This window comes from Oncorhynchus kisutch, linkage group LG14 (assembly GCF_002021735.2).
Source record: "Oncorhynchus kisutch isolate 150728-3 linkage group LG14, Okis_V2, whole genome shotgun sequence".
In the NCBI taxonomy this organism is placed as follows: domain Eukaryota; kingdom Metazoa; phylum Chordata; class Actinopteri; order Salmoniformes; family Salmonidae; genus Oncorhynchus; species Oncorhynchus kisutch.
The window spans coordinates 39,878,919-39,897,737 of NC_034187.2; the positions used below are offsets into that span (position 1 = coordinate 39,878,919).

An 18,819-nucleotide genomic window follows, 5' to 3' on the forward strand; every position below is an offset into this window, starting at 1 on the left:
AAACGTGCGTTATTTAGAAGGAGCGCATAGGCGAATTGGATTACTACACATGCGAACAGAGTAGGCATGAACGCAATGTATGCTAGAACGCGCCAATAGGATCTCGCTAGCTCTGCCCAATTCCTTGCTTTTTCTGCCCACTGTGACTAATTTATTCCCATTTGAAACGACGGGCTGTGGTCTATCTTGGTTTAGTTATATAAATCTTTGCTATGCCTATTGCTCACTACAAGCATGGAACTAGTTAGTGCAACCATTTGTTTTACGGGGAGCAAAATGAACTGCTGCACCATACCATTGCATGAATTCATGGAAATTGGAAGCGAATGAGCTAGCCATCATTTTGAGTGGTTTGGTGAATGCTAGTCAGTTTAAACTGCGTATATTAACACAAGTTACTAAGTTATTTAAATAAAAAAATTATCTTCTGAATAAAGACCGGAAGGTGTGTGAACGACGGGCGGCAGTCCAACTAGCTACCTTGGTAACTTCAAATAGGCCAGAATAAAGATGGAAACGATACTTGACCTACCAATCGAAAATAAGATATTTTATGCTGTTCTGGTGTTCTCGTGGACGGTTTATCTATGGGAGGCCTACCTTGCGTACAGACAGGTAATTGTTTACTTTGTTCCGTAACTGTCTCTGTCAATACCGCACCAGGCCCCCGCTGCTGCCCCATTCATAGACGTAACTATTCTAGCGCCAATTGACAATAGAACCTTCTGACCGGTGATGTTTGTTAATAACCTCTACGGGATCGGCTAACGGCTAATGTGATTAGCAAGAGGGTTTAAGTAACAACATTTTTTCCCCAGGACCTAGACATATCTCATATGGGCAGAAATATGACATTATTGTTAATCTAATTGCACTGTCCAATTTACAGTAGCTATTACAGTGAAATAATACCATGCTATTGTTTTAGGAGAGTGGACAATTATGAATTTAAATGTATTAATAAACCAATTAGGCACATTTGGGCAGTCTTGATACAACATTTTGAACATATATGCAATGGTTCATTGGATCAGTCTAAAACTGCATGTACACTGCTGCCATCGAGTGGCCAAAATCTAAATTGCGCTTGGGCTGGAATAATACATTATGGCCTTTCTCTTGCAGTTCAAAGAAGATGGTAAAAAAATATTTTACCTGATCTAATGTGTTATATTCTCCATTCATTTCACATTTCCACAAATTTCAAGTCATACCGTATTAAAAAAATTATTGCGCCAGCTGTGCTGGAAACGGGAAGTTTCTGTACTATTTTTCAATTGCTGTCAGATCAATTGCTGTTTGTTCGACATGGTGGGATATTTTTGTGTCGGTAAAATGTATTATGTAAGAAATGGAGGTGGAAACGCCTTTATGCGAAAACATTGATTACCAACGTATCGAAATAATGCGATGATATGGTGTGTGTGGTCCTCACACTATGACTCGGAGAAACCATGGAGTTTATTAGGATACAAATGAAATAAGTTATGATCAACTTCACAGGGTGGTGAAATTGCACAGTGATCTTGGTGCTCTTTTCTAAAAAATATCTAGGGTCTTATTTTAGTGACATGGGGCGGCAGCGTAGCCTAGTGGTTAGAGCGTTGGACTAGTAACCGGAAGGTTGCAAGTTCAAACCCCCGAGCTGACAAGGTACAAATCTGTCGTTCTGCCCCTGAACAGGCAGTTAACCCACTGTTCCTAGGCCGTCATTGAAAATAAGAATTTGTTCTTAACTGACTTGCCTAGTTAAATAAAGGTAAAAAATTTAAAAAATTTAAAAATGATTGACTTCTGATTGACAAATACAAATATTCTCAATTCAAGGCTATCCATAATAATCTCATCATGTAGACTAGACTACCCGCACTGTATCTGCAAGCTGTTGGCTAGAGTCCATGTGCCAAGACCAAAGTAGGCACATTTGCTATTTAACGCAGGTTTTGTGACAACTATTGGTAGAGTTGAAAATGCAATGGAAACACATTGAACATAAGATTTTTATTCGGTACATGAAAAGGTAAGTGAAAAAATACATTTTCTGTGCATTACGTCATAACGCAGTGATTTTTATCCACGACAAGTCTGTTTGGACTTCCCACTGGTGGGAAAATGCGCATATTTTCTTGGTGCGTTTAAAAAAAATATTTGCATGAATCTGTCACCAATTGAATGGTGTTTGCCAGTCTCTCAATATTTTTCCAAGAACAACGCTGTCTTCAGGATTGCCTAAAATCAGTGTTATACCAATTGTTGATATACAGTCTGAAACAAAGCACCACAAAAACATGGAACATTTCCTTACAAGCCAGAATGATGAATACAATTACATTTTAATTTAGCTACTCTACTGGTTGTCTGTGCAGTTGGTCCTTCGGCTGGTTGAAACTTGAGACAAAATATCCACAGGAAAGTATTATTTTGTCAACTTTTTAGACTGCCAGTACTGCCAAATGCCTGTCACCGGTTACATGCGCAAAACCATGTAGCTAAATGCATGCAAGACGTTGGTTAGTTTGCTTGCATGTACTTACTTCTGTCTTGTGCCTTTAGTTGATGAGCAAATAAATCGGGATAGCCACACAGAAACCCGCGGAGAATAATACTTTCCTGTGGATATTTTGTCAAATTTAGACCAGCTGAAGGACCAACCCAATAGACAATTGGCCGAGTCAGTTCAAATTAAGTTTAGTCAACATTCTGACTTGTAAAGGACTGTTTGGAATTGTTTTATCTAAAAGTTAACTTTATTCTGTAACATGGAAATTGCCTTTAGGATTAGCTATATGAATGGAAAAATAACTTGTCTAACCACATAGCATAACCTTCTAACCACATAGCGGAGGACATACAGGTCGACCATGCACGTGCCACAAGAGTTGGGGAAGATCATGGACACGGATACCTTTGAGAAGTCACGTCTTTATCAACTGGACAAGAGCAACTTCAGTTTTTGGTCTGGACTATATTCAGAAACTGAGGGGACGGTAGGTCCAACTAAAAGATCCATTGGTTTGTTAGGACCTACTTTGTTATATTAGAACGTAGTTGCCTATATCTGCTTACAGAGCATATCACCAAACAGAGGGAATTTTGTGTTTTTAACACTGTTGTTGTCTCATAGCTGATCCTGCTCCTTGGTGGAATCCCTTTCCTTTGGAAAGTTGCTGGGACTGTGACTGCTCGTTTTGGATTGGGTGCCGACTATGAAGTGTGTGAATGCTCCACGGTTAAAATGATCAGTCCAGTATTACGAAGGTTTATTTTCTTGAATCATTCCATATATTTCAATGGTTCTTTTTCTTTCAGATCTTCCAGTCTCTTTCGTTTCTGATGCTTGCGACTCTGTTCAGTGCCTTCACTGGTCTTCCCTGGAGTATCTACAACACCTTTGTCATTGAGGAGAAGCATGGCTTCAACCAGCAGGTACCATGTCCAAACTCTCTGGGGACATCCTTATTATACAGGCAAACGTTTCGTAGTTTGAATCAATTACACTTTTTCCCTGGGATGGTTTTAAACATACAGTCTGTGTTTTTTTTGCTGTCGTCTACGGTTCTTCTTTCAGACGCTGGGGTTCTTCCTGAAGGATGCTGTGAAGAAGTTTATTGTGACCCAGTGTATCTTGTTGCCAGTGACCTCACTGCTCCTCTACATCATCAAGATTGGTGGAGACTTCTTCTTTATCTACGCCTGGCTCTTCACACTGGGGGTCTCTCTGGTTAGTCCTTTCACCTAGGGTTGTGGCGGTCATGAAATTTTGTCAGCCGGTGATTGTCAAGTAAATAACTGCCAGTCTCATGTTAATGGACCGTGAATTAATGTAAACACGTTTAGCATCTCCTGGCTTCCACGCGTAGCCTACAAGCTACTGATGCAGACCTTGGGAACATCTACATTTTTAAAAAGTATAATAAATCCATTTAATATAGCCTACACCATCACAATAAATCCCTGATTTATTTTAGACCAGTCTAAAGAAGCATGATATGAAGAAAATGTAGTCTATTTCAAAAGAACAGAATAGCATACTCTGAGTTGTCCTTATGTTAGGCCCTGATATGGCTATGCCATATGGCTGTGGGCTACACTAGTTCATTTAGTCGACAAGATTTGCTTAGAATTCCGTGGCATTCTTTTTTTTATTATTTTATAGTATGAATAATACAATTGACTGTAGCAATATAGAAAGGATATTTTCTAAGGAAGTGCGCACATACGGCTATTCTATGTTGAGCGGTTAACAAAGAAATAGGTTCTCCTACGTGCTTAACTTAGTTACTTTGCAACTTTAGTTGTGATACAAAACTATATGTTTTTTAAATGTTTTAAAATACATTCTAAGGCTACATGATGCAAACCTAATAATGATTCGAAAAAAGTTGCATGAAAGGCATGAGCTCTGATTTGGTTTCTTGTGCAGGCTGAACACTTCATCAGTCTCTCATTCACAATTTGACAAGCACTTGATAATATTCTCACCAGGCCTTGAATTTCCTGGCGGCATCCCCCTTGTGTGACCATAATGCCCCCTAAAAAATCCATGCCTTTTGCAGCCACTTGTTGTGCACTTGGGCTGAATATAATAATTATAATTCCCTTCTCCCGGCTACCATGCTCCTAAGCACCTCTCACATGGCTCTCCCAGATATCTAAATTCTTATTAGCCAATGCCCGTGATGTGATCGGGTCCTTCTCACTGGCATCTCAGCTCCAACAGAGAGATGTGATTGTGTACAAATGTAAGCAAGGTTTGAAATGATTGTTTTAGTCAAATATGATATATGTTTGGTCTTCTTTTGGTCAATTTGCAGACTACAAATTATTTGTAATCATATGTTTGGCCTCCCCGACCATCCATTCAAGAAAAAAAATTGGCCCGTGCCTGAATCTAGTTGATGATCCCTGCACTAGCCTATGTCATGCCATGCTACTATCCCCAATAGTACAACAGTTTACCTATTCTATTGGCAGAGTTGCAAAGAAAAAGCCATATCAGACTGGCCAATAAAAATAAAAGATTCATATAGGAAAAAATAACAGACACTGGACAGAGGAACTCTGCCTAGAAGGCCAGCATCCCGGAGTCGCCTCTTCACTGTTGACATCGAGACTGGTGTTTTGCGGGTACTATTTAATGAATCTGCCAGTTGAGGACGTGTGAGACGTCTGTTTCTCAAACAAGACACTAATGTACTTGTCCTCTTGCTCAGTTGTGCACCAGGGCCTCCCACTCCTTTCTATTCTGTTTAGAGCCAGTTTGCGCTGTTCTGTGAAGGGAGTAGTACACAGCGTTGTACGAGATCTTCAGTTTCTTGGTAATTTCTCGCATGGAATAGCCTTCATTTCTCAAAACAAGAATAGACTGACAAATTTCAGAAGAAAATACTTTGTTTCTGTCCATTTTGAGCCTGTAATTGAACCCACAAATGCTGATGCTCCAGATACTACACTAGTCTAAAGAAGGCCAGTTGTAATTGCTTCTTAATCAGGACAACAGTTTTTAGCTGTGCTAACATAATTGCAAAAGGGGTTTCTAATGATCAATTAGCCATTTAAAATTATAAACTTGGATTAGCTAACACAACATGCCATTGGAACACAGGAGTGATGGTTGCTGATAATGGCCCTCTGTAGATATTCCATAAAAAAATCAGCCATTTCTAGCTACAATAATAATTTACAACATTGTCTACACTGTATTTCTGATCAATTTGACTCGTCAGACCAAAGGACAGATTTCCACCGGTCTAATGTCCATTGCTCGTGTTTCTTGGGCCAAGCAAGTCTCTTCTTCTTATTGGTGTTCTTTAGTAGTGGTTTCTTTGCAGCAACTCGACCATAAAGGCCTGATTCATGCAGTCTCCTCTAAGGGCTTTATAAATAAATTTGATTGAACAGTTGATGTTGAGATGTGTCTGTTACTTGAACTGAAGCATTTGTTTGGGCTGCAATCTGAGGTGCAGTTAACTCTAATGAACTTATCCTCTGTAGCCGAGGTATCGCTGGGTCTTCTATTCCTGTGGCGGTCCTCACGACAGCCATCATAGCGCTCGATGGTTTTTGCGACTGCACTTGAAGAAAAAGTTCTTCAAATTTTCCGGATTGACTGACCTTCATTTCTTAAAGTATTGATGGACTGTCATTTCTCTTTGCTTATTTGAGCTGTTCTTGCCATAATATGGACTTGGTCTTTTACCAAATAGGGCTATCTTCTGTATACCACCCCTACCTTGTCACAACACAACTGATTGGCTCAAACACATTAAGAAGGAAATAAATTCCACAAATGAACTTTTAAGAAGTCACACCTGGTAATTGAAATGTATTCAAAGCAAAGGGTGGCTATTTTGAAGAATCTCAAATATAAAATATATTTGGATTTGTTTAACACTATTTTGGTTACTACAAGACTCCATATGTGGGTTTTTTTCGTAGTTTTGATGTCTTCACTATTATTCTACTAAAGATCTACCCTGGAATGATTAGGTGTGTCCAAACTTTTGACTGGTACTGTATGTGTGAAATTAGTTTTGATTTAGAATGGATCATTATCGTGCACCTGCCTCGGAAACAAAAATACATGTAATCTATGCACTTAAATAGTGAATGGAGGACGCTTTTCCCGTAGTTCATTTTCATGGCAGCCAGGTAGGCTATACTGCTGTTGTAAAGTGAAGCAATGGGCTTAATATTAGGAAAGTTGAGAATATAAAATATAGCAGGCCTAGCCTATAGAAAGTTAATGGGATCCACCTCTTTTTAATAGAGGCCATCAACTATGTTTTCGCATGCAATTACAGAGCCTATAGAAATGTTGAGCTCATGGGCTCTCATGAAGTGTTTGATTTTCAAAAACATTTGCATTGATGTCAGTTATTAGAGGGAGAATAGAGTGCTGAGTACCAGTCAGTTAGCAAGTTTGGTAGGCAACTAATGACCATCAGCAGCTTCAGAGTTTGGAGAAACCTAGTTACCTTGACTAAACGGTCAAGTGGAATTTGACTGCTGGCATGACTTGTGTGGTGGTAATACGGTCACCGCAATAGCCCTACTTTCACCTCCTAGCTACCTTGAAACAGCAGTTTTATAGGCTCAAGCAATTCAATTATGCATAATGAGTTAAGCTATAGTCAAATTAGTCAACTATTTCATTCTGATCATTCTTCCTCACTCTTAGGTGCTGGTGACCATCTATGCTGATTACATTGCTCCCCTATTTGACAAGTTTACTCCTTTGCCAGAGGGTGAGCTGAAGGAAGAGATTGAGAGCATGTCTAAGTCTATCAATTTCCCCCTCACTAAGGTCTATGTAGTAGAAGGTAAGGCACAATACATTAACTCAACAACTAGTTTTGTCCAAAAGATGGGACTGCTTCCACTGTATCTATAATTGTTTATCATCAGAGGAGACCAAAGCATAATGGGTGCTGAGGAGACCAAGGCATAAGTGGGAGGTGGTCACATTTTCGTTGTAACATATGGACAGTAAAGTTGTATTGTAATTAGGGCTGTCAAGCGCTAAAAACACTTAAGCGAATTTGCTAAAATTAAGCTGTAATTTACGATTTTTCATACAAAAAACATTACAAGAATATTGACGTCTTGATTTTTGTCTTAAGGTAACGGTTAGGTAAATTGAGGAACCACACTTTCTTTAACCTCAATATCAACTTGTTTTGAGCTTTATAGATGATGTATTTGGGATGTTTTCAGTGTATTTTGAATGTTTCGGATAATGCACTTAAATCACGATTCAAAAAAATGAACTGCACTAAAATTGCAAAAAATTAACTGATTTAACTCTGACAGCCCTAGTTGAAATGATCTGTTTTGACCTACTCTTCCAGGTTCCAAGCGCTCCTCCCACAGTAACGCTTACTTCTATGGGTTCTTCAAGAACAAGCGCATAGTGTTGTTCGACACCCTGATGGAGGACTACTCTCCCCTCAACAAGGACGGAGAGCCAGAGAATGTGCCTGCAGAGGAGACTGACACACCAACTGAGGCCAAAGCCAAGCCCAAGGTCAGACATACTCCTTTACACGGAGAACTGTGTGTCAACATGTTATTAATCTAAAATACTGAAAGAAGGTTCAGGACTGCAACTTGATTTCCTTCAATTATATTTATTGCTGAAACAAGCTTCTTCAAAGCACTCCATTATTACTGAGCACGGCTTCTGCAATACAGAACATTTTTGTAATCTTGGTTGGAGCTCTGCAAGCACACTACAATTTTCATGTCATTAATCTAATTTGTTGAGGGGTCCTATCATAGAAACCAATAAGATGGTATACTAGTATATGTAGTGAGTGTTTCATACATACTTCATGAAAATCAAGCTATTTATGTTCTAACTCTCTTCAGAACAAGAAGCAAGGCTGCAACAACCCAGAGGTCTTGGCCGTATTGGGCCACGAGCTTGGCCACTGGAAGTTGGGCCACACTGTGAAGAACATTGTCATCAGTCAGGTTTGTTCGGAAATTCCCTTGATATGCGTTTGCATGTCAGATCTATACCAATATTCCATTCTTGCAGATCCTGGAAATTCACATGTTGATGTAGAAATGTCAATAAGCATGTTACCATCCACAGGTTTTATGCGAGTAAAGTCATAGTGTAAAAAACGTATAATAATCATGACAGCTGTGATGGAAACAGAGTTTTGGTACAATTTTATAAATGCCGACAGATCACTTGTTCATTTGATATGGTGTGATATTGTGTTGGTCAAATTATCTAATTACTTAGACTAGTCTCCCGCATTGTATCTGCGAGCTGTTGGCTAGAGCGCAGCTGCCAAGACCCAGAGTAGGCACATTTGCTATTAAACAAAAACAGTTTTTGTGACAAAACTATCGGTAGAGTTGAAAATGCGATGGAAACGCATTGAACATCAAAATGTTTAGGTGCATAACATAAGCTAAAAAAGTATATTTCGTGTGCATATGTCATCACGCACTGATTTTTATCCACAACAAGTCCGTTTGGTGGAAACACCACTGGTGAGTGAATTATTTTTCTGCTATTTTTAAAAATGTGTATATATTTGCATTAAAATCTGTCGCCAATTGAATGGAAACCTTGGTAATCGTAACATTTTTCTCCCCCCCTGCCTCTGTCCTTGCAGATGAACTCCTTCCTGTGCTTTTTCCTCTTTGCTGTGTTGATTGGACGAAAGGAGCTATTCATAGCCTTTGGTTTCTATGACAGCCAGCCCACGTTGATTGGTTTGATGATCATATTCCAGTTCATCTTCTCCCCATATAATGAGGTGAGTGACTCCCATCTCTTAAACAATGCATTTATATCTAACGTCTTAATACACTTCAGTGGAGGCCTTAGACGTTAGCGCTGCAAGTGCTGTGCAGTGTTTGTTTTGTGAAAATACCTTGGGCATAGTAGCAAATATTATCCAATGAAATATACAGCTAAACCTACAATTTAGAGTATCTATTAAAGGATATAAAATGTGTAAATCTCTATTTTTGATGGAAATGGCATGTTATACTTTCTCATCCTCATTTTATTTATTTATTTGTTATTTTACCAGGTAAGTTGACTGAGAACACGTTCTCATTTACAGCAATGACCTGGAGAATAGTTACAAGGGAGAGGGGGATGAATGAGCCAATTGTAAACTGGGGATTATTAGGTGACCGTGATGGTTTGAGGGCCAGATTGGGAATTTAGCCAAGACACCGGGGTTAATACCCCTACTCTTACGATAAATGCCAGGGGATCTTTAATGACCTCAGAGAGTCAGGACACCCGTTTAAACTCCCATCCGAAAGACGGCACCCTACACAGGGCAGTGTCCCCAATTGCTGCCCTTGCACACCTCATTGTGAAGTAAGGCTCAGAATGTTGCATTTTTTTACATTCTCCAAATACGTCCTTTTAGTAGTGCTGAGTCCTTTTTGAGTTTGGTTCGATTATAAAAAAAAAAAAGTGGGTTTAATGGTATAACAATACAGAATAAAACAATTAATAAAAGTCCCATGATGGTAGTGACTGCCCATTACTGCTTATCACTTATTAGCCATAATTGATTCATTTTACTTTAATAAAATATGTGTTGTGTATATATATTTTTTTTATGTCTTTATTATTTCATTCTTAGTCATCTTATCTATAAAGAGTGAGCTGCTTTCTATGAAGAAATAGTAAAATTGTGGTTTTGTCAGACAGCAAAGTAAATAAGACATACTTTTATGATTGCTGATTACCAACTATCAATCACTTAGATCATGTCCTTTCAGGTAGAGACCTCGCAAACCAACTGCTCTCTATCCCTCGCATATCTCATATTCTTCTGTCTCTTTTACGTAGCAGGCGTAAAAGTAACAGACTGGACAAGTAGGTGCACAATGGATTATGGTCATTGTAGTTAATTACCACATTTTCTGCGCTACACTATCGATTATTGGTCTGTTGGAAACTACAATACCCTACTACATCGCACAATTCGGGAATTCAAATAACTGAAGCATTGAAAATAACAAATTTCAGTAATCCTTCAGCACTATCTTTTAGAAATGGAAAATCTCTCAGTATAGTGATGCAGGTCTTTAGATGTTGTACACATGAAATTGTCATTCCAAACTTTATCCGCACCGTTATATTCCATTTTGTTGCTACATGAGTGATACCTCTCCATCCATTCTAGAAGCAGGCTGTACAGAGAATGGAACAGCTGGATAGGGGAAACAGCTGGTATCGCACAAAATTAAGTATTATGTTACCGGTAAAGTTTGCAATGACAATTCCATATGTACAACATCTAAAGACCTGATTCACTGTACTGAGAGCCTTTCAGATTTATAAAAGGACATATTTGGACGTTTTTGGTGCATTTTTTTTCCTGAGTCTCCTCACTGCACAATGAGGACGTGAACTGCTGGTTGGGGTAAGTTTATAAAAAACATGACATTTACATAAAGAAATTGGAGATCTGGTTGTAAAAAAAGCAAAGTTGAAGTTGTTTTATTAGTCGTACTGTATGTACGGGATACGCATGGTATACATCGTCCAACAAAATGCTTACTTGCTGGTTCCTTCTCGACAATGCAACAACAATAATACATAGTAAAGAATAGAATACGAACATAAAGTAAATGGCAGTAGAATAGAATAAATGTTTGAGTATAAGTAAACTCAGCAAAAAAAGAATACTCTCACTGTCAACTGTGCTTATTTTCAGCAAACTTAACATGTGTGAACATAACAAGATTCAACAACTGAGACATAAACTGAACAAGTTCCACATACATGTGACTAACAGAAATGGAATAATGTGTCCTTGAACAAAGGGGGGTCAAAATCAAAAGTAGCAGTCGGTATCAGGTGTGGCCACCAGGTGCATTATGTACTGCAGTGCATCTCCTCCTCATGTACTGCACCAGATTTGCCAGTTCTTGCTGTGAGATGTTACCCCACTCTTCCACCAAGGCACCTGCAAATTCCCGGGCATTTCTGGGGGGAATGGCCCTCACCCTCCAATCCAACAGCTCCCAGACGTGCTCAATGGTATTGAGATCCGGGCTCTTTGCTGGCCACGGCAAAACACTGACATTCCTGTCTTGCAGGAAATCATGCACAGAACGAGCAGTATGGCTGGTGGCATTGTCATGCTGGAGGGTCATCAGGATGAGCCTGCAGGAAGGGTACCACATGAGGGAGGAGGATGTCTTCCCTGTAACGCACAGCGTTGAGATTGCCTGCAATGAAAACAAGCTCTGTCCGATGATGCTGTGTGTGACACACCGCCCCAGACCATGACAGACCCTCCACCTCATCGATCCCACTCCAGAGTACAGGCCTCAGTGTAACGTTCATTCCTTCGACGATAAACGCGAATCTGACCATCACCCCTGGTGAGACAAAACCGCGACTCGTCATTGAAGAGCACTTTTTGCCAGTCCTGTCTGGTCCAGCGACAGTGGGTTTGTGCCCATAGGTGACGTTTTTGCCGGTGAGGACCTGCCTTACAACAGGCCTACAAGCCCTCAGTCCAGCCTATTGCGGATAGTCTGAGCACTGATGGAGGGATTGTGCGTTCCTAGTGTTGTAACCTTGCAGCATACCTAAGGCACGTTCACACAGATGAGCAGGGACACTGGGCATCTTTATTTTGGTGTTTTTCAGAGTCAGTAGAAAGGCGTTTTTAGTGTCCTAAGTTTTCATAACGGTGTCCTTAATTGCCTACCGTCTGTAAACTGTTAGTGTCTTAACATCCGTTCCACAGGTGCATGTTCATGAATTGTTTATGGTTCATTGAACAAGCATGGGAAACAGTGTTTAAACCCTTTACAGTGAAGATCTGTGAAGTTATTTGGATTTTTATGAATTATCTTTGAAAGACAGTGTCCTGAAAAAGAGCCGGTTCTTTTTTTGCTGAGTTTATAAGACAGGAAGGCACAATTTATAGTACAATATTTACATTTGTTTTGGGGAAGGAGTGTATAAATTGAGCAGTAATAATAAGAATCTGGTAGCAGCAGTACTGATGTGTGAGGAGAATCAGTGCAGGTGGTCTCCTTTTAAGTCAGCTTTAAACAGAAAATGTTGTTAAAATAGAGATGAGGATGGGATGCTAAGAGTACCTCTGATACTTCACTGAGGAAAACTGAAATGGTTTCCTATTCCTACCTCCAGGTCCTGTCCTTCTGTCTGACGGTCTTGAGCCGCAGGTTTGAGTTCCAGGCAGATGCCTTTGCGCGGGGCATGGGCCGAGCCTCAGAGCTCTACTCCGCCCTCATCAAGCTCAACAAAGACAACCTGGGCTTCCCTGTGGCCGACTGGCTCTTCTCCATGTGGCACTACTCCCACCCTCCCCTCCTGGAGCGCCTACGGGCCCTGGGAGGCACCAAGCAGGACTGACGGGCCCTGAAGGGAGAGCCACGTCTGCTGCCTCTCCCCAAGGGCCTCCGCAAGCCACTTCTGGCCCTCTGATGTGCTCCCCATCTCTTTTGCTGTTGCCCTGTTTTTGTTATCCTTTATCCTCACCAGTAGGTTCCTTTTTTCAATTTCGAACTTGCACAATACCAAAATGTTGTGATGAGACGACGAAGATATCTCATCTATGCTTATTCTAGGCAAACATGAAGATACAGATGTCATAAACAAAAAACCATTGTGGGCATAAATAATTGCCTTAATGTTATTTTAAGCACTTGCCACTAGTACAGATCACATTTATCAAGGATTGCTCATTATATTTCAGCAAGGTTTTTATTTCTTACTCAGTTTTATTTACTTCCCAAAGAATTTGTCGTTCCAAATGTTTTCTCATTAAACCTCAAATTGTATTGTAACGGTCCCGGTCCAATCCATTTTTAGAGGGGTTTGAAAAAGAAACTGCTCCCAGAATTATCAAGTGTCAATAGGATGTATTGCTTGTACAAAGAATGGGCCATCAATTAATTAATAGTATAAACTGCTGCCTAGGCTGGTCGACTGGCTCAATCTACAACTGTTATAGATAGTTTGAGTGCCTGTGACTTCCCAGGGATCTGTGACTTGTGATAGTTTTTAAGTAAAGCTTTGGCCAGTGACAACATAGGAATTCACTATTTAGGTTACATTTCTTCGCATTTGTTTTTGACACGATTTCATTTTTTTTATGCACTTGTTTGTTAACAATGATCTGACCATACTGTACTTGTAAATAATTGATTAGCGGTTAGCTTTGCAAAAAGAGAAAAAAGTGTACGCAAACTTTTGGCCTATTTGAATGTGGTTTGGAATCTTCTGTTAATGTTTTATTGTTTAGTTCTCTACTTCTGGTGCCTATGTGCGAGGTTTGATCGTGAACCCAGTTTTGACTGACAAAGGCTGCGGGACTGGGGTGGCTATAAAAGTCACATCACAAAACTCAAGTGTTTGGTTTGATATAGGACATACAGTACTTTTCTTGCAGTATTGTGAATAAAGTCCCTCACAGCAGCTGTCCTATTTGTCTCACCTTTGCTATGGTAATGGTAGTGAGTCATGCACTTTGGATTTGAGGGCAGCTTCATCCATATCAGGTGAACCGTTTTAGAAATTACGGAAGCATTGGGACCAATTCACTTGTATTAAAGTAGTAAAAAGTTATTTCATCCCATATTCATAGCACACAATGACTATATCAAGCTTGTGACTACAAATTTGTTGGATGCCTTTGCTGTTTCAGATTATTTTGTGCCCAATAGACATTAATGGTAAATAATGTATTGTGTCATGGTGGAGTCACTTTTATTTTTATTGTACCTACATGCTAGGCAGTGTCAAGCTATTTTCTGGGGCCTTTCGCAAAGACTCCAGCCACCCGAGACAGGGACTGTTCTCCATGCTCTCATCTGGCAGGCGACACTGGTGCATCAAGGCTTAGCAAACAGAATTCTAAACAGCTTCTATCCCCTGACCATAAGACTTATGGCTAACAGCTACTGTTCTCCCTTTCCTACACACTATCCACACAGACTCGAGGCCCCATCCATAGGTCTCTAACCACACAGACACAACCTACGTTGTTGCTAAAATGATTATTGATTACTCCATTACACTGCCGTCCATTGATTGTCATTACCATTAGTATCTATTTATCCACTATTACTCCTGTTTACAAGTATACACAGTGTACAAAGCATTAAGAACACCTGCTCTTTCCATGACAGGTTGACCAGGTGAATCCAGGAGAAAGCTATGATCCCGTATGGATGTCACTTGTTAAATCCACTTCAATCAGTGTAGATGAAGGGGAGGAAACGGGTTAAAGAAAGATTTTTATGCTTTGAGACATTTGAGACATGGATTGTTTGTGTGCCATTCAGAGGGTGAATGGGCAAGACACAAACTAAGTGGTAGTAGGTAGGTGCCAGGCGCACCAGTTTATGTAAAGAACTGGAACACTGCTGGGTTTTTCATGCTCAACAGTTTCCCATGTTTATCAAGAATGGTCCATCACCCAAAGGACATCCAGCCAACTTGACACAACTGTGGGAAGCATCCCTGTGGAGCGCTTTCGACACCTTGTAGATTCCATGCCCTGCTGAATTGAGGCTGTAAGTATTTATATATTCCTGCTATGGTCAATCACTTTTCAGCCCTGTTTACATGTACATTCTACTACCAGTCACTTAAGAAATATATAAACCTACCTTAATCATTTCAGTATCCCTTCACCACAGGAGGTTGGTGGCACCTTAATTCGGGAGGATGGCCTTGTGGTAATGACTAGAACGGAGTCAGTGGAATGGTGTCAAATATGTTTTCAATGTATTTAAATGCCATTCGATTTGCTCTGATCCAGCCATTATTATGAGCCGTCCTCCCCTCAGTAGCCTCCACTGCCCTGCACATTAAATAAGGTACTGTCACTGACCTGTATATACACGTCCGTTCTAGTGTTAACTCACATTGTAGTTCTTGTGTGTTCATTTTAATTACATTTGTTATTCTATTTTCTATTATTATCACTGCATTGTTGGGAAAGAGCTCCTAAGGTAAGAATTTCCATGTACTGTTTTAGACCTGTTGTATCCTGTGCAACAACTTGGACAAATGTCAAGTAGTTGTTGTGTAGGTCTACTGTGTATTTGACAACATGCATATATGGCAAACAAATCTATAATTTAGCAGAAGTGCTCACAGGCTGGAGTAGACCAATGCAATAAACAAATGGCAACGCCACTACGTAGTGCGCAGCGCATGCACATCAAACTGGGTATCACGCTGTCCGCTATATGAGGCCGTACCATTACAAATAGGGGTGGACATATTTCCAAGTGACATTTTGATTGTTTAAGACTGATAGCCATTTATTAAAACATGTTTAATGAAAAAAATCCACACCTTTTTACGGATGGTACTATTGAGCTGGATCTAACTGATCCTTAATCGAAAAATAATAAAGACTCAGCTCATCCGTTTCCACACCCATTTTAGACAATGGTGAGGACCTGTTTGGTTTATTTTTGTAGACAAGGGCAAATGGTCAAATGATAATTGTTTTGGTGCGAAATGGCAAGGTTTTTGAGACCCAACGTTAGGATTCTACTCACCACACAGCTAAGGATGACATCTAACCAGGTAAAAACGCACGACATATGATAAGACCGCGTTTTGCTTTTCGCTGCTAATACAGTCTAAAGTTCAAGTGAAACAAGTGGTATTTTCAATTGTCAGGTGATTTGACTATGGCCTTGGACATTTTTTTAATGTTATTTTTGTTACCTACTCAGTCAGTCAGTTAATGTTTCACAGATATTTGGAACTTTCATCTAGATTCTGGTGCAACATTGTAGCAAACGACTGTACTGACAGCATTCTATGAAGCGAAATAGTTTTGTAAGCAGTTCAATGTGTCCAGTTAGTTGAAAGCCAAGTATAAAAAATAAAAATATACACCTCCGGTCTGATGACTTCATGGAATTTGGTTGAATTCGTCCATCCTATGAATCGTTATTGAAACAAGTCTCTGGTGCTGTCAGCTGTTGCTGATGGTCAGAGGTATTTTTTAAATTAAGGCATTGTTGACGTTCTCTTGTCAACTCCGTACAATAGGTATTTTAAGTGAACATTAAAGGAATGCGTTTTACATTGGGGCATGAAAATCAATGTGTGAGGCCATATGGCCTAACATTTTGCAATGTATTGACATATTATATTAGTGTTCCACATGCAAAAAGATTCCCATTTCAATCTTTGCTTTAGCTAATTCAGCTGCATGTCACATGACACCAATTAGTACTAACAACCATTTACTTTTATACAGCATATGCTGATAACAGCCTTTACCATTGTACAACGAAAACTTTATGCAATTTGAAGGTCATTTTTTTTCGGTAATAAAAATTGTGAATTACACAACACACCAATATCATACATGTTCCTTAGTAGGAGTAACTTGTTATTATGTTTACTTATTCATTTATCTTTCCTCATGTACCAGCTGGGTGAGTTGGGCAAAGGTGCAGGGAAAGGAGGGGGTGGCGGAGGATCTGTCAGAGAGGCAGGAGGAGCCCTTGGAAAGAAACAGGCCGCAGAGGAGGAAATGTACTTCAGGTGAGTTGGGGCTTATACAGTACATTGACAAAAGTATGTGGACACATGCTTGTCGAACATCTCATGCCAAAATCATGGGCATTAGTATGGAGTTGGTCCCCCCCTTTGCTGCTATAACAGCCTCCACTCTTCTGGGAAGGCTTTCCACTAGATCAGGGCTGCCCAACCGTCTTTCTGGAGATCTACAGTCCTGTGAATTTTCAGTCCAACCCTAATTTACTACTAATTAGCTGCACAACAAGACCTTAACTAGCTGAATCAGATATGCTAAATTAGGGTTGGATTGAAAACCTATAGGACAGTATATCTCCAGTTCGGCAGCCCTGCACTAGATGTTGGAACATTGCTGCGGGGACTTGCTTCCATTCAGCCACGAGCATTAGTGAGGTTGGACCATTGGGCCTGACGCAGTTGGCATTCCAATTCATCCCAAACGTGTTTGAAGGGATTGAGGTGAGGGCTCTGTGCAGGCCAGTCAAGTTCTTCCACACCGATCTCGTCAAACCATTTCTCTATTGATCTCGCTTTGTGCACAGGGGCATTGTCATGCTGAAATAGGAAAGGGCCTTCACCAAACTGTTGCCACAAAGTTGGAAGCACAGAATCGTCTGTCATTGTATGCCGTAGCATAAAAATTTCCCTTCACTTGAACTAAGGGGTCTACCCCGAACCATGAAAAACAGCCCCAGACCATTATTCCTTCTCCGCCATACTTTACATTTGGCACTATGCAATTGGGCATGTAGCGTTTTTCTGGCATCGGCCAAACCCAGATTTGCCAGTCGAAGTGCCAGATGGTGAAGTGTTATTCATCACTCCAGCCGACACCAGGTGCAATGCCAAGAGATCTTAGGCTTGTGTGCGGCCCCTCGGCCAAGGAAACCCATTTCATTAAGCTCCTGACAAACAGTTCTTGTGCAAACGTTGCTTCCGGAGGCAGTTTGGAAATCGGTCGTGATTGTTGCAACCGAGGCCAGGTTGATTTTTACATGCTCGCCAGTCTTGTTTGAGCTTGTGGCCTACCACTTCATGGCTGAGTTGTTGTTACTCCTAGACATTTCCGCTTCACAATAACAGCACTTACAGTTGACTAAGGCAGAAATTTGACAAACTGACTTGTTGGAAAAGTGGCAACCTATGACGGTGCCACATCTAGGCCATTCTACTGCCAATGTTTGTCTATGGAGATTGCATGGCTGTGCACTCAATGTTGTACACCTGTCAGCAACAGGTGTGGCTGAAATATCTGAATCCACTCATTTGAAAGGGTGTCCACATGCTTTTGTGTTTATAGAGGTTTTGTGGCAGTCTCCCGACCTATAGAGGCTTTGTGGAAGTCTGTCTCATGTCATCACTGTACCTCATGCTTTCCTATCTCTGAATCCAGACGTAAAGAGCAGGAACAGTTGGCTGCACTGAAGCAGCACCACCAAGAGGAGATTGATCACCACAAGAAGGAGATTTCGAGGCTGCAGAGCGAGATTGACCGTCACAAGGGGAAAATTAGGAAGCTGAATCATGATGATTGAGACTCACTCTATTTGAATGAAGCCCAGGGATTCTTTATTGCCAACCCCTAGACATCGCTTGCATTGCCTCTCTGGGCCAGCTCTGTGTATGTGTGATTAATTGTTCTGTATATGCTCAAGGTTATTAAAACAATTATTTGAAATGGTTAATGTTATACTTTTTCATGGATATTGCTTTCAGTTATTGTTAATGCTAAGATGATGATTTGAGATGCCACATTACAGAAGGATGATGAC

General features: G+C 40.4%; 2 protein-coding genes across 2 annotated transcripts; both read left to right on the forward strand.

Annotated features, from left to right (window-relative positions):
• Positions 1-226: 226 nt before the first annotated feature.
• Positions 227-13,953, forward strand: LOC109903856 (CAAX prenyl protease 1 homolog). Its single transcript, XM_020500853.2, has 10 exons — positions 227-615; positions 2,841-2,987; positions 3,125-3,211; positions 3,310-3,426; positions 3,569-3,721; positions 7,181-7,322; positions 7,851-8,026; positions 8,371-8,475; positions 9,135-9,278; positions 12,662-13,953. The coding sequence occupies exons 1-10, from the start codon at positions 511-513 to the stop codon at positions 12,884-12,886; spliced, it is 1,401 nt and encodes a 466-aa protein (XP_020356442.1). The 5' UTR covers positions 227-510; the 3' UTR covers positions 12,887-13,953.
• A 1,763-nt stretch (positions 13,954-15,716) lies between these two features.
• On the forward strand, positions 15,717-18,732 carry LOC109903855 (ATPase inhibitor B, mitochondrial). Its single transcript, XM_020500852.2, has 3 exons — positions 15,717-16,078; positions 16,941-17,053; positions 18,441-18,732. Exons 1-3 carry the CDS (start codon positions 16,010-16,012, stop codon positions 18,580-18,582), a joined length of 324 nt encoding a protein of 107 aa, XP_020356441.1. The 5' UTR covers positions 15,717-16,009; the 3' UTR covers positions 18,583-18,732.
• Positions 18,733-18,819: the final 87 nt, after the last annotated feature.